The sequence below is a fragment of the Rana temporaria genome, chromosome 7, assembly GCF_905171775.1.
Source record: "Rana temporaria chromosome 7, aRanTem1.1, whole genome shotgun sequence".
Classification (NCBI taxonomy): Eukaryota; Metazoa; Chordata; class Amphibia; order Anura; family Ranidae; genus Rana; species Rana temporaria.
Genome location: NC_053495.1, coordinates 146,925,593 through 146,942,321, shown reverse-complemented (window position 1 = coordinate 146,942,321; position 16,729 = coordinate 146,925,593). Strand labels below are relative to the sequence as shown.

The 16,729-nt window shown below is 41.3% G+C and overlaps 1 protein-coding gene across 1 annotated transcript in view; it reads right to left on the bottom strand.

Moving 5' to 3' along the window:
- Nucleotides 1-16,729, bottom strand: part of SELENOF (selenoprotein F) — a 28,677-nt gene that overhangs the window by 6,449 nt on the left and 5,499 nt on the right. Inside the window, exon 2 of the mRNA XM_040360085.1 lies at nucleotides 13,175-13,342. Within this exon, the coding sequence (XP_040216019.1) occupies nucleotides 13,175-13,342 (168 nt within the window). The remainder of the gene's footprint in view (nucleotides 1-13,174; nucleotides 13,343-16,729) is intronic.

Below are 16,729 nucleotides of genomic sequence, written 5' to 3'. Positions count from 1 at the left end.
TAAGAAGAAATGGCAAATTGTAGTCGACATCGGCAGATAACAAAATAAAGGGGAAATTTCTGTAAATAGGGAGCATAGTGGCCAAACAGTGCTGCAAAGCTTGAGTAGCGAGTTATGCCGCATACACACGATCGGAAATTCCGACAAGAAAACCGTGGATTTTTTCTGACGGAATGCTGGCTCAAACCTGTGTTGCATACACGGTCACTCAAATCTTGTCGGAAATTCTGACCCCCAACAACGCGGTGACGCACGACGAGCCGAGATCAATGAAGTTCAATAGGCAGTTCGGCTCTTCTGCTTGATTCTGATCAAGGGTGTTTTTTTTTGTGCGTCGGAATTGCATACAGAAGAGCGGATTTTCTGATAGGATATTTTTTCGTCTGAAAAATAGAGAACCCGCCTGTTCTCAATCTTTTGTTAGCAGAAATTCCGACAGCAAAAGTCCGATGAAGCATACACACGGTTGGAATTTCCGAACAAAAGCTCACATCGGACTTTTGTCGGAATTTCTAATCATGTGTACGCAGCATTAGATTCCTACCACCTACATGGAATTTGTACGAGTCTTTTTAACAGAGGAGGCATAAAATTGATAAATTGCACCAAACTTCCAACTGTATGTGTATGACTAAGGACAGGAGATTGCAAGTTCATTCAGGGATACAAAAACAAAAACATGTACACAAGTATTCACAGCCTTTGCGCAATACTTTGTTGAAGCACCTTTGGCACAAATTACAGCCTCATCTTTGAGTATGATGCTACAATCTCAATCCTGACTAGGCTCACAGTTCCCGTCGCTGAAAAAAATCCCCACAGCATGATACTTCACTGTAGGGATGGTATTGGCCAGGTGATGAGCGGCGCCTGGTTTCCTCCAGACATGACGCCTGCCATTCAGACTAAAGAGTTAAATTTTTGTTTCTCGTGGTCTGAGAGTCCTTCAGGTGCCATTTGGCAAACTCAACAGGGGCTGTCATGTGCCTTTTACTGAGGAGTGGCTGCTATCTGGCCAACTCTACCATACAGGCCCGATTGGTAGAGTGCTGCAGACGCTTGTTCTTCTGGAAGGTTCTTGGTTATCTACTTCCTCAGGAGATAAAAGACCTTTAGACCTGCGATTAAAAATTTTCCTTGCCTCTGAAGCCCAATCCGTTTCCCGATCGTTTCCTAGAGGCCTTTTTTCCCCCTGATAATCGCGTGTTTGCGGCACCTCCCTATTGGCTTGCAAGTGTAGCGTTTGGCAGGCATCAGGCCGGGTCAGCTTGGCTGCGGTTGCAATGTGAAGCATTGCGGCATGTAAACATCTCCCTCTGCTGCCTATTGCAGCTTTGAGGGGGGCATGGTTGTGTGTATGCAGAACAGGTTCACGGCCAATGCCCTGCGGACCAAAATCCATGGAAAAGTCAGATCGTGTGTACAAGGCTTTAGACACATCAAAAGAAACATTTTTGAACCATCATGCTTTATTTTGTACAAAGGGGTCTGCCGAGTATCTGTGGAGGACTACATGGATCACCATAAGAAGGAGCGACATAATAAAATTGAAAATACTTAAAAACAAATTTTAAATATTTTCATCTCTGAGGAAGTAGATCCATTTTTCAAACTTTCAGAAAGCGCAATATACCCCATTATAAAGAGAATGCCAGCAATATATTGGCACAGAAGAAAGCCTCTACAAACATTTTACTCTCCAAAGTGAAGGTCTTGGAGAGACCATGCTAGAGCAAAAGGCTGGCAAAAAGGTAGCCAACATATGCAATAAAACCCATGTCTAGCAGATAGTTACCCCATTCTGTGAAAAGTCGCTTAACTCATACCCAGGAGGTATGTCAATCAAAGCTGGAAAATTCCAATAAAAAATTAAATAAAAATCTAATTTTAGGCAAATGCATTATGACACATCCTGTGTGTACATGGTCTGGGTTAGAAGGCCAAAACACTTAATTTCTATTTCAACAAGTCATCACTGTTTAAATGCATTTTGAGACAAAGAAACTCAGAAGAATTAGACATTCTGCACATGAAGATTACTGGCCATGGGATTTGTGAACATAATCAAGTCTACTTGTGTTTAAAACAAGAAAGGATGACATTCATGGAGCCAACAGCTGTGCTTTGCAGTACTAAAATGGAATGAAGTTCAAATCACTCGGAATTCAAATAGATAAACAAAATGTTTGCTGGCTTCAACTGGTATCACGTAATACGTTTGATTTGTAGCGAGTACCACCATCACCATGGGAAAACACACGCAAACAAAACAAAAATAAATAACATTTTATATATAGGTTAGGTAAGCAACGAGACCTCTGTTGTAAGCTACCAATACAGTAAACAAAATAGGAGGATCACCATAAAACAAAAATGGTTCCTTTAAGTAAAACTAAACAATACACAGGAAAAATATATTTTGCAATTCTGTTGGGCAAAACTCACAAGTCACACACCTGGTATACTGTAGAGCCAGGGAGATGACATTTTCTGATTTACAATGCAGACTCTAATAGCACTTCTGCCTCGGACAATGACTAGGCATCATCACCTTTATCCTAGTATCAGTCAGGTCAGACAATAGGAAACCTGAAGCAGGAAGATTCCTGGCTGTCCAGTGTTGGAGGAGCCACTCAAATGAGAGACTACAAAATATATATTTCAACTTTACAGTTGGCCAATTTTGAAGTGAAACTCCAAAACGCAATTTAGAATCAGCTGGGCAAGAACCTTAAAGCGGGGTTCCTGCCTCAAAGTTTTTTTTTTTTTTTTAAAGTCAGCAGCTACAAGCACTAAGTGATTGACGTGATAACAAAAGCCCCCCCCCCCCGCGCATAAGGCGTGTCACGAGTTGCCGAAAGAAGCCAAACGTCGGTGGGCAGGCACCATATAGAGCCGACTCGCAGTTCTTTCGGCAACTCGTGACGCGCCTTATGCGCCGGGGGGAAGCTTTTGTCATCACGTCAATCACTTAGCCTGTGCATAGGAACGCCCACTCCCGAGGGAGCCACTACCCGGAAGCCGGCGGGGAAAATAGCGATACAACGATGTGTACGGCAAAAGAAAACATCAGCGTACTGTCAATGTTGAGAGTGAGCACAATGTAATGTTAGAAAATTGTTTTTAGGGTGAACCTCTGCTTTAAGGTGCTTTCACACAGGCTTGTCCACTGCTCAGTGGAGGATCAATCTGCTGATCCCCCACTGAGCAGGCAAATGACAGGTCCTTCTCCACTCACTGTGCTGAGACAGACCTGTTAAAGTCCCACTCTCGTCTATGGGGAGATCAGATGAAAAGGGACCGCCTGTCTGTTTATCTGTCAGACGAATGGAAAATAGGGACAGGACAAGACTAGATCGGACAGCAGCAGGTATCCACTGCCTATAATAGTAAATGGAGGCTGCAATCAGGTCCGCCTGAAAAATAAAAACGACAGGCAGACCTGATCGGCAAGCTTGTAAGAAAGAGGCCTTAGCCTAGGTTCACATTGCAGCGAATCAGCATATTAAAAACGCATGCCAAATCGGCAGCTATTGTGGTGCGACACTGACTGTGGCGACGCACCGATTCCCAAACATAGTTTATGTACTACTTTTGGCGATGGAGTGCCATTTGCACAACACATCTGTAAAGCAACCCTTACAGATGTCTCTGAAATTCACCCCCGAAGTTGGGACTGACATGTGGGGACTGACATAAATTGTGCGAGTTCAGCTGAACCCCGCTGTCAGTGTGAACCGTGTCTTAGACCAGGGCTCGACAAATCCCGGTCGCCGCGGCGACTAGAAATAGGGTCCTGGCGACTTGGCTTGTGAGCTGGCGCCATCTGGTGGTGAGCCGTATTACAAGTTATTACCACCAGATGTGTAAGCTGGCGCCATCTGGTGGTGGCCGTTGGTATTACAAGTTAAGCATTACAAGTAAAACAGCAATTCTAATGTAATTTTTCACTATTTTCACTGCCATCTTCTTCCTTCTAATTAGAACCCCCAAACATTATATATATTTTTTATCCTAACACCCTAGAGAATAAAATGGCGATTGTTGCAATACTTTCTGTCACGCCGTATTTGCGCAGCGGTCTTACAAGCGCACTTTGTTGGGAAAAAATTACACTTTTTTTAATTAAAAAATAAAACAGTAAAGTTATCCCCATTTTTAAAAATATTATGAAAGATAATGTTACGCCGAGTAAATTCATACCCAACAAGTCACGCTTCAAAATTGCGTCCGCTCGTGGAATGCCGACAAACTTTTACCCTTTAAAATCTTCATAGGCGACATTTAAAAAAATCTACAGGCTGCATGTTTTGAGTTACAGAGGAGGTCTAGGGCTAGAATTATTGCTCTCGCTCTACCAATCGCGGCGATACCTCACATGTGTGGTTTGAACACTGTTTACATATGCGGGCGCTGCTCACGTATGTGTTCGATTCTGCGCGCAAGCTCGACGGGGCGTGTTTTCTGGCTCCTAACTTTTTTAGCTGGCTCCTAGATTCCAAGCAAATTAGTCAAACCCTGTCTTAGGCTGGGTTCACACTACTACACTACTTTCATCCTACTTTGCTCTGTGTTCAATGTTTCCCTATGAGAGCGTCTTGTAGCGTCCTACACAAGTCGGTCCGACTTTGAAAATGCTCCCTGTACTACTTTTGGTCCTACATTGATCCTACTTCAGGCCCATTGAATATCATTGAAGTCGGACCAAAGTAGTATCCTGTTCATGAAAGTAGGATGGATGTAGGACCAATGTAGGATCAATGTAGGACCAATGTAGCAGAGCAAAGTAGGATGAAAGTAGTGTAGTAGTGTGAACCCAGCCTTAGACCGATAGAGGGAGTTTTACTGGAGTACTCAGAATCTGGTGCAGCTGTGCATGGTAGCCTATCCGCTTCTAACTTCAGCTTGTTCAATTAAGCTTTGGCAATAAAACCTGGAAGGCAATTCATTTATATGCAGAAGCGAGCCCGATTTTGCACTCACCCCCATAGTGACTATTACCGTAACAAAAGGAACAGTGACAAAGAGTGCGTAGGCCAATAGTAACACTGCCCTTTTCTCTCCCAGCAATTACACTGAGTAAGAATATTTTTTGGTAAATGCCAAGTTCACTTCCTACATAAACTGGCCCAGGCAGACAAGTAGCTTAAAATCCACACAGCCTTTGTAAAACAATACAGTTTACTGTAAATGGCTTATTTAACCCATGTAGCCTAGCTGAATTACTCTCAATGTTCACAGTCCCACATCTTGGCTTATTTCCTCAATGCGCAAACTGAACTGGCAGATTCACCCCTGTAAGTTATCATGGGGGAAAAAAAATGAAAAATTTCGCCATTGAAGCTTCATCACCAATCTTGGTTTCCACGACAACCCAAAATGTCCAAAATCCAATTGTCACAGGGACAGAAAGTGAGGTGAAATCTTCTGACGAGGGGCACAGACAGCAAAACAAATGTTAAAGAGGTGTTAAACCCTTCCATACGCTACCTAGACTTTTTTTTGGGCTGAAGTTGCCGCAGCAGAACAGCAAGACCCTAGATGTCGGAGAGTCAAATAACACAAGTTCCACCTGCATTTTCCTCAAGGGAAAAGTTCCAACTATTGGTAACTAATCTGGAACACTGGAGTTCCAAATTCAGGATTTGAAGTGTGGGTACATTCAGGAAGATCATTCCCCATTTGTCAAATCTGCATTTTCGTCAGTTTGCATCATGAAAATGAATGTTCCATATCAATCTTAACTTGCCATTTGTTCTAGTATGTTAAACGATCTGTACGCCAAATTTCAATAGCTTGTATTGGTTTGCCCATTTTAATAGTTTTAACATTTTTAAAAAAAGTAGCAGCTAGTATGTGTAGCTACTAGGGCTGCAACTAACGATTATTCTCATAATCGATTAATTGGCCGATTATCATTTAGATTAATTGGATAATAGCCTTAAAAAAAAAAAAAAATTGCATTTAATTTTTTTGGCTTCAATTGTTGTTGGGCAGATTACAAAACACAAATTGCGTTTTGCGTTAAAAAGTCCTTGCCCTTTCCAAATACGCAGCAGCTGAAAATAAATCATGGATGTGAACGTGTTCCATAGGAAAACATGTAAATGAACTGTAGTGTGTTTCTGCAAAAAGCACCAAAAAACAGAAGTGTGACCCCGTCCTGAGATGTTTAGTAACATAATGGGGTTAAAAAAACAAAAAGAAGTACAAAAAGAGCAAATAATCGCTACTGTAAGGGGTCCATTTTTTTACTGTGGGACAGTGAAAGTAATATTTACAGTAGCGATTTGCTTTTTTTGTACTATAAAAGGGCGAATTTTAGTTCTTTTCACCCCATTATGTTACTGGCCGAATAATCGATTATGAAAATTGTAATCGATTAATTTCATAATCGATTAGTTGTCGATCAATTAGTTGTTTCAGCCCTAGTAGCTACTGACTTCATTTTTGAGGGGGAGGCCAGAACACCACCCAATAGCGACAGAGGTAGTGGCTTAAACCACTTAAGACCCCGGACCATTATGCAGGTTAAGGACCTTGCCCCTTTTTGCGATTCAGCACTGCATCGCTTTAACTGACAATTGCGACGTGACTCCCAAAATTTTTTTTTTTACTTTTTGCTATAAAAAATATCCCCAAAAAAAGATCAAATCATTTTTTTTTCTTCAGTTTGGGCCGATACGTATTCTTCTACCCATTTTTGGTTAAAAAAAATAAATCTCAATAAGCGTTTATTGATTGGTTTGCGCAAAATTTATAGCATTTACCAAATAGGGGATAGTTTATGGCATTTTTATCAATATATATTTTTGTTACTACTAATGGCAGCGATCAGCGATTTTTTTCGTGACCGGGACATTATGGCGGACACATCGGACAATTTTGACACATTTTTGGAACCAGTAATTTTGACAGCGAAAAGTGCTATAAAAATGCACTGCTTACTGTGAAAATGACAATTGCAGTTTAGGAGTTAACCACTAGGGGGTGCTGAAGGGGTTAAGTGTGACCTCATATGCGTTTCTAACTGTGGAGGGCGGGGTTGGACGTTTGACATCAGTGATCGTCTCCTTATATCAGGGAACAGACGATCGCGGACATTGCCACAATGAAGAACAGGGAAAGTGTGTTTACACACACACACACACACACACACACACCTCTCCCCGTTCTTCAGCTCCTGAGACCAATTGCAGGACACCGGCGGTGATCGGGTCCCGTGGTTCACGGAGCTTCGGACCGGCGCGCTCGCGACTCCACGGCTGGGCTCTTAAAGACGTACGTGCTTGTGCCCAGCCGTGCCATTCTGCCGACCTATATCGGAGTGAAGGGGTGGTTAAAGTGTTAGCTGAAATTGTGACTTCCTCGGGGCAAAAATAAAGCCCAATGTACAGTATAAGATTTCCTACCATCTGTGCCCAGTCTTGGCACACAGTTAATCCAGATCTGAGCAATCCTCTTTTATTGTTCAGTGAAATAAAACGGATTTACAGAGAAAAACCTTAGTCCGTTCCACCCCCTTGCTGTGAGTGACAGGTCATTTACATATCTTATGCACTAGCCTGGAGAAAGGCATTATTTTTTTTAATTCCCACCCCTTTTCTGAAGTCATGTGGTTACTTTTCTGGATTTTGACTGGATGTTAGTGATCATAGCAGAATTTAGTGTAAGGAATACACAGGAAAAAATGCATGTTGACAAAGGGAGTGTAGAGGAGGGCGGGAAGTCTACTGACATCACGACTCCACCCACAGAGCTCCAGACAACAGATCCACCCACAGAATCTGCAGTTTTTCAGTTCTTATAACAGACAGAGGGGAGACATTTGACAGGTAAGGATACATGCAGGAGGCATCTATATCCTTATAGATCAGCACTATAGCAGTAGTTTAGAAAGGATGAGAGTGGGCTTACATCAACTTTAAGGAAATGCTCCAACAGCAAAACAGATTTTTTTTTAAAAAAAACAAGGGAAGTTGGTGGAAGGCCAAAACATCAGTTTTTTTTGTCCTTCCAGATTTGCCTTAAAGTGGATGTAAACCCAAAAATTGCATTTATTTTTTTTGATGTCACAATGTAGAGTATAAGATTTCCTATCATTTGTGCCCAGTCTTGCCACACAAGTTAATCCAGCTCTGAGCAATCCTCTTATTCAGTGAAAATTAAGACTTCCAGATAAAACCCTGTCTAAATACAAAGTCCATTCCTCTCTCCTTGCTTTGAGTGACAGGTTATTTACATATCTAGCTTGGACATGTTTATCATATGTTATGTTTATCATAATATGAGGTGATCCACAGGTCATTGTATATTACCAGGATGTGTTATGTGGGGGGAGGGGTGGATTTCTCACTTTATACTGTGGATCATCACATTATGATAAACATGTCCAAGCTAGATATGTAAAATATCCTGTCACTCAAAGCAAGGAGAGAGAAATGGACTTTGTATTTAGACAGGGTTTTATCTGGAAGTCTTAATTTTCACTGAATAAAAGAGGATTGCTCAGAGCTGGATTAAATCTGTGTGGCAGATGATGGAAAATCTTATACCCTACATTGTGACATAAAAAAAAATTATACAATTTTTGGGTTTACATCCACTTTAATTTCCTGTCTGGTAAACCGTCAGCAGGACAGAAAGTGGGGGGAAGAATCCTTAAAGAGTTAATTAACTTTAAAAATAAAATAAAAAACACCTTCCTATGTTACAGTTAAGGAGACTTATACATCAACAAAAAGTACTGTGCAGATAAAAAAAAAAACACTCCTTTCATTAGCTATAGTCCCGGTAAGGCTGCTGCTTCTGGTTGTAGGCATTTCAAAAGCTGCATTTAGATTACCTTAAAAAAGGTACCTCCTCACACTGTACGATACAATTGTGCTCTGTGAGACTTCCCGAGTCCCATGATGCCTTGCTGCTCTCCTCTCCCCCCTTCATTTGCGATGTCACACAGTGCACCAGTGTAAACCCATCATAGAGAGGTAGGGAGAAAGAACTAGAGACCGCCTAATTCTGAGGGAGGAAAAAAACAAAAAACACCCACATACAAATCCCATGCGTTTAAGTGTATAAATGTGAAATATAATCTAAACATAAATTGTGCAGCGTTATGGGTGAGACTACCCAAAACAATTCCCTTTTTAATTCGTATGTGGGAAAAAAAAAAAATCATACAGCTAACAATTTCCAAATAACCCTCCGAAAGCCATTGGTAAAAAAAAAACAAAAAAAAAACCATTAAATTCAGTGTATAGCGACGCTGATATTTCAGGCACTTCTCAGACCTCTTATAAACGTGGAAGGGTGAGGGCATATCCTTGAGATGTGGTATGTGAAAGAGGGATTCTTTTCTGCATATAGCAGCTTTACATTGGGTTTTAATTTTCTCTCCCCACTGAGGATTATTGGAAAATTGTTAGGCGTGTTAATGGTTTTCCAAATACTAATTGAAAAGTTAAAAAGGGAATTGGTTTGGGTAGTCTCACCCATAACGCTGCACAATTTATGTTTAGATGAGATTTCACATATGTATATGCTTAAAAGCATGGGATTTGTATGTTTTTCATTAAAAAACAGGTTTCTATATGACTGGAGAGGGGTGTGGGGGGGGGGGGGAGGAGGTTGAGAAATAGAGAAAAGGAGGAAAGAGAGAGAGTTTTGATATCCAGTATATAGGACATGCATTTACTGGGGATCTGCAGTTATATTTCTTACAAATCCCCATTCTTATTATTTTTATACTCAGACTAGCGAGACAGAATATCTCCTCAGGTTCAGGGGGGAGAAAGTTGAGCAGTGTGAAATGCTAGTGCACGTGCCTGCAGCTCCTCCTACACAGCCACAAAGGCAATGATTTATGGAACTTGTAGTTTTATTAGATCAGTGATCTACAATCTCAGATGGCATTGCCAGAGGGAATTAGAACGCAGCTTTCACCGCATTTTAAATGACTCACAAAATGGTATATGCAGAACACAGGGGTGAGAGGTTTATGAAGAAAAAAAAAATGTATACGTAGATTAACCATTTTAGCCCCGGGAAGATTTTACCCTTTAACCACAGGGCATTTTCAATTTTGAATTACAATTGCACGGGCATGCAACAACGTACCCAACATTTATTTTTATCATTGGGTTTTCCCCACAAATAGAGCTTTTTAGTGGTATTTGGAAGAAAAAAAAAAAATAAAAAAAATTCCCCCCTCAGTTTAGGCCGATCAGTATTCTACATACATACATATATTTTTAAACATAGAACTTCTTTGTGCAAGCCAATCAATATAGCCCCTACAAAATAGGTTATTGATTTATGGCATTTTTAATATTGTTTTACTTGTAATGGCAGTGATCTGCAACTTTTATCGTGACTAACATTGCGGCAGACAGATCGGACACTTAATATTTAGGGACCATTGACATTTAAACAGCGACCAGTGCTATAATTATGCACCGATTACTGCATAAGTGTCACTGGTAGGGAAGGAGTTAACACTAGGGGGCGTTTAAGGGGTTAAATGCGTTACCTAGGATGTGATTCTAACTGTGGGAGGATTGGACAGAATAGGGGAGGAGCCCGATCAGTGTTCCCATAAACTAGGAAAACACGATTTGCCTCCTCTCCCCTGACAGTACGTGGATCTGTGCATATACACACACACACACACACACACACACACACACTCTGTTAAGAGTAATCGCAGGCACCCAGCAGACATTGCGGCCACCGGACATGCACATCGGCTCCCCAGTGATGCAGCAGGCCCCCTATACCGCCGAGGACGTCATATGACGCCCACCCAGGATAGGAGATCCCATCTGTGGATGTCATATGACAATGGATGGAAAGTGGTTAATGACCAGGCCGTTTACAATACGGCACGGAGTCGCTTTAACTGACAAGTGCGCGGTCCCTCCAAGCTGTACCCAAACAAAATTGACATCCTTTTTTCCCCCCCACAAAGAGCTTTCTTTTGGTGGCATTTGATCACTTCTGCCATTTTTATTTTTTTCACAACAAACAAAATAACAGCGACAATTTTGAAAAAAAAAACATAAGTTTATACATACACACACATAATGTTAAAGTGTATGTATATAATTTTTTTCCCCCCAAAAAAAGTGAATACATAATGGCCTAAACTGATGAAGACATTTGTGTTTAACCACTTAAGGACCTTGGGTGTTTTTCAGATTTGGCATTTACAAGACTAAAACTATTTTTTTTGCTAGAAAATTACTTAAAACCCCCAAACATTATATATATTTGTTTTCTAACACCCTAGAGAATAAAATAGCAGTCATTGCAATACTTTGTCACACCGTATTTGCGCAGCGGTCTTACAAACGCACTTTAAAAAAAAAAAAAAAAAATCACTTTTCTGAATTAAAAAAAATAAGACAATAAATTTGGCCCAATTTTTTAATATATTGTGAAACACAATGTTAGGCCGAGTAAAATGATAACAAACATGTCACGCTTAAAAATTGCGCCCGCTCGTGGAATGGTGTCAAACTTTTACCCTTAAAAATCTCGATAGGCGACGTTTAAAAAATTCTATAGGTTGCATCTTTTGAGCTACAGAGGAGGTCTAAGGCTAGAATTATTGCTCTCGCTCTAACGATCGCGGCGATACCTCACTTGTGTGGTTTGAACACAGTTTTCATATGCGGGCACTACTCACGTATGCGGTCGTTTCTGCATGCGAGCTCGTCGGGACGGGGCGCTTAAAAAAGTTTTTTTTGTGTTTTTTTATTTTATTATTTTTTACACTGAAAAAAAAAAAAAAAAAAAGTGATCACTTTTATTCCTATTACAAGGAATGTAAACATCCCTTGTAATAGAAAAAAAGCATGGCAGGTCCTCTTAAATATGAGATCTGGGGTCAAAAAGACCTCAGATCTCATATTTAGATTTAAATGCAAAACAAATAAAAAAAGGAAAATTTTGTCATTTGAAAAAATGACATTTAAAAAATATTGCTTTAAGAAGCATGGGCGGAACTGACGTTTTGACGTCGCTTCCACCCTGCTATGCTATTGGGATGGGTTGGGGCATCTTGCCCTCACTCGCATCCCCACACAGCACGTGAAAGGACCCGATCGCCTCGACCGCTACCGACGGCTCCGGTAAGCGGCGGAGGGTGCGGGAGAGGCCCTCTCCCGCCGCCGATATTGTGGCGAATCCGCCGGAGACCACCGTTATCGTTTACAGGACCGCTTACGCTAAAGATGGATATCTCGGTTGTGGCAGCAGCTGCCGCCGTTACCGAGATACCCATCTTTAAAAAAAAAAAAAAAGGACGCATTGATTGGTTTGCACAGAAGTTCTATAAAATAGGGGAGAGAGTTATGTCATTTTTATTAATCAATCTGCAATTTTTATGGGGACAGCAACGGCGGACAAATCGGACACTACTGTGTAAATGTCACTGGCAGGGAAGGGGTTAACACTGGGGCGATTAAGGGGTTAAATGTGTTCCCTCATGTGTGTTTCTAACTTGGGATGGGACTTCCTAAAAGGAGGAACAGCCATCAGTTTCTCCTCCCAGAACAGTGTTGTGTGTTTACATACACAAATCCTCACTCTCATGCCCGCAACCACACGCATCAGGCTCCCCGCCGTGCGCCATGGCTCTTAAAAAAAGGAGCCAACGCATAGTTACGGCAATTTGTGGAAACAAGCCCACCTGCCGCCGTACAATTACAGTGGCTGGTCGCAAGTGGTTAAGACTGTCCGTTTTAGGCATGATTTATATAGGAATTATATTTTGTGTCAAAAGGTTAACACTAACAGAGCCCTGGATAGTAGTAAAATCTGGGGGGGGGGGGGGGGGGGTGTTCTAACCCTTCCCCATCTGTATTTAAAAAACTTGCACCCTTTTGGCTACAGATAGACTTAACCCGATTGCTACCACAATGGACATGTGCCACACATTATGGCAACAAAAAGGGTCAAAAAACACTCATGGGCTTTATTTATAATAAATCATTAGGCTTCTCCATGGTTGGTTTCAAGCGATCACTGTTAAATGTAAATGGCAACTGCGCAACACATTAGGTATCGCCATGCATGCCAAAGCAAGGGGAACAGTTCTACATGAAGCTAGCTGTAAAAGGTTTCCAACGTGTTGTGATCATGGGAATAGACATTTATGCTTTTTGAAATATACCTTTCTTGATTCAAAGCGTGCCTCTTCCTGGCAACACTGTCTGCAAGGTGTTTCAATCCCATTCAGTTGAAACTGCCCCAGCAGGTCACAGGAGGTGCACAATAAGTTACTGGAAAACCCAAGGTCCCTGCATGCTTCTGAAGACAGTTCCACTCCATAGGTCGATATCTGAAAATAAAATAAAAATTGATATTTAACCTTTACTCCATTACTGCATCTTCTGTCACACTGTTGTATCCCCCCCCCTCTTTAATGGTAAAAATATTACAGTGAAATTGAACTTGCAAATTCAAAACTTGAGGGAACATTAATTCAAGATACATTCTCCAAGTTTAATAATGGAAATATGAGTTTTCTGCCCAAATAGACAATCCTCTCAAAACGAAATCTTTAATATTAGGTGGCACAGGCAGACTCCCATCTTTGTTCACCTCGAGTTTCTCTGCATTACAGCATTTCCTCTCGCATTCTTCATAAAATAATCAACCCGACAGGGACAATGAGAATCCTCATAATAGTCACCAGCAGGTGTGCAGACCATGGTAGCCCCAGAGAACTAAAACAGTCAGGTGGTTTAAAAGCATAGTTGACCTTTTGCAAAAAGTTCTGAGAACACAAGTGTTAGCGCAGTTACAACACAATGGTTCAAGAACTTAGGGGAAAAAAATAAATAAAAATGAAGTTCCTACATATAAATACCAATTAGTCTAAGTTAGGGGAAGGGACGACACAGTGGCATTGCAATCTATATTTTTACCATTATTCAGAATCAAAGTAATATATTGTGAAAGAAAGATATTTAGGGTCCATCTACAGCACACATTTACAGATTTGATATCTGACATTTACTTACTTATTGTCAAACAGAATTATATCACCAGCACTAAAGAACATCAAGCATGAAATTAAATTAGTGAATGGGAGGATATCACCTTGTTCCCAGTTTACATTTATTAGTATCCCTTTCCAGTAATGAGCCTGTTAGTAGATGCCAAATAATGCATTTTCAGAACCAATTAGCTTAAATGAAGTTTGAAAATGGGAGTTAGGAAAACCCTCAATTGGGCATTTTTTCTCTTGCCGACACTTAACACGAGGAGAAAAAAGAAATAAAAAAATATATAAACAGTAAAGAAAAGATGACAGGCAGCCATCACTTTGCCCAATATATAAGGCAAAGCTCTTAGAATTACTTTTGTTACTAGTTCCGGTTAATAGGGAAGTCGAGCGATTCTCTTTCCTGCAACCCGCGTTGTCGGGAAAGAAAATCACTCCATCTTATCCGATCACCTCAGCGCCCCCCCCCCTGCAAAAAATAAGAACCCACACCACAAATGTTTTTTTCCCCCAAAAAAGTCTTTATAAATGTTAGGCCGATATGCATTCCACTACATATTTTCGGTAATAAAATAAAAAATTAAACAAAGAAGCATATATTGATTGCTTTGCGCAAAGAGTCCACAAACTATGGGATATTTTTATTTTTATTAGTAATGGCAGCCATAAAAGACATTCTGACACTGACTTTTTGGAAACCAGTGACACTAATACAGTGATCAGTGCTAAAAAATATGAACTGTCACTGCACTAATGACACTGGCTGGGAATGGGGTTAACAGGGGCAATCAAAGGGTTAACTGCACGCCTAACCAGTGTTTTAGTACAGTGTGGAAGGTGCTTTACTAGGGGAAGACATGATTTATGTCCCTGCTTTGCAGACGCACAGGATCCATGCCTTCCCTCTTGTCAGAACGGTGATCTGCCTTGTTTACATAGGCAGACCGCCATTTTGTCTGTCTGCAGGATGATAGGTGGGTGCTGGCAGACAGAGTTCTTAGTACCCACCACTGGGCTCCCGCTGTGTGATGCGCATCCCCCTACCTGGGAGACTCGGATCATGTTTATATATGTAATCCGGTGCACAGATGCTGTCCTGTAGCAGTAAAACTGCTATAGGGCAGATCTGAAGTTGTAAAAACACAAATAATACACACACACACACACACACACACACACACACACACACACAAGCTTGCTTTAACAGAGGGGATTGCATCAATTCTCCTCAATGGCTTTACAGCCGTTTGGAGCCATACCAGAGGGGAGGAGATCAACTCGCACAGTGTATTATACTGGGTGAGAGACTGACCACAAAGTGGGATTACAGAGGCACGTAAACTGACCATGGCATCATGGATCAGTAGCCATGATTACTGTGGTAACACCTGGTGGGGGGGGGGGGGCACAGTATCAAGCAGGCATTTTACTGCATAGAATGGGACAAATGACACTGCAGAAGCATGTTTATCGTGAATATTTTTTTAGGTTTACAACCACTAAGTTTTGTTTTCACAATATAAAACCATTCCATCTCTGCAAGCAATACATTTATTGGACGCTACATGTTCAAACTATCAAGACAGGAAACCAGATAAAACTGTCCTTGCTCCAGTGCACCACAAAGTCTAAAATTGACAAGGCCAATTCACTGGCATCTTCTCCATGGCAATGCCCAGAGATCTTACTGGAATGTGAAGAAGAGTCTATTGTTCTTCTAGAAAGGACATTTTCACAGACCGCACACTAGGCTACAGAGGTGTACCAGGGATTTTCTTTTTATGAAGTTGGCGATATGGGCCAGCATTGGCTGGTCACCCATCTCCAATAATCAAGCTAGTTCATCAAACATAACACAGAAAAACACGCAGGCTGCCATTGCCAATCCCTCCATCTTAAAATGCTAGTTGGCTGGCTTTCATGTAGACCCTTCTGTGTTGACTGTTAAAATTATGACCCAGAATAATAATTATGCAGACAATGTCTGGCTTTTCTGAGTTGCATATATGTTCCCGGTAGGTATTTCAAAGTACTATAATCATAGAGGTGATAACAGCCTAGCAACAAGTATTTTAGAAGAGGTCAGCAACATTGGCTCCCACATTTTTAGAAGGTTTTAGGTGCATGGAGACCTTGGATTCACTTCCTAATCTGGCCATTTTTGCCCAGATTGGGCAATGATCTAATGTCCATGTCCGACGCCCATCTTTCCAAATCATGCCATTGGGCCAGATAGAAAAAAAACATTCTGATCACCATCACCCCAAAGTCAGAACCAAAACACACAGCCATCCTTTCATAAAAAGGTATATGACCCGAGTAACCCAATTACAAATGTGAATACTGGCACATTTTTATACCCCGCCGAAGCTTTATTTGCAAACTTGCCGTTTCAGTCTGCTAACTATTAAGTGATCTTTTAAAGTGTTTGTGAACCCATTTGTACAAGTCTATGCCGGACCCTATGATCTAAGCCGATGTCAGCCGGGGTGAACACGTGGCCAGTCAGCTTCACCTGCAGAAGCCCTGTATTGTAACTGTAAAGCGGCTGCGAGTCACGTGACCTGCCTAAAGACAGCAGAAGAAAAAAAAAAACAGTATTTATACTGCTCAATTTCACAGTGTGGTATGCCAGCCTCTTATATAGGGGCTGTCCGTGACAATTTTATGCCCCCCCAATAGCAGCAACAGACAGAGAGGGAGCTGACAGGCAGGAAG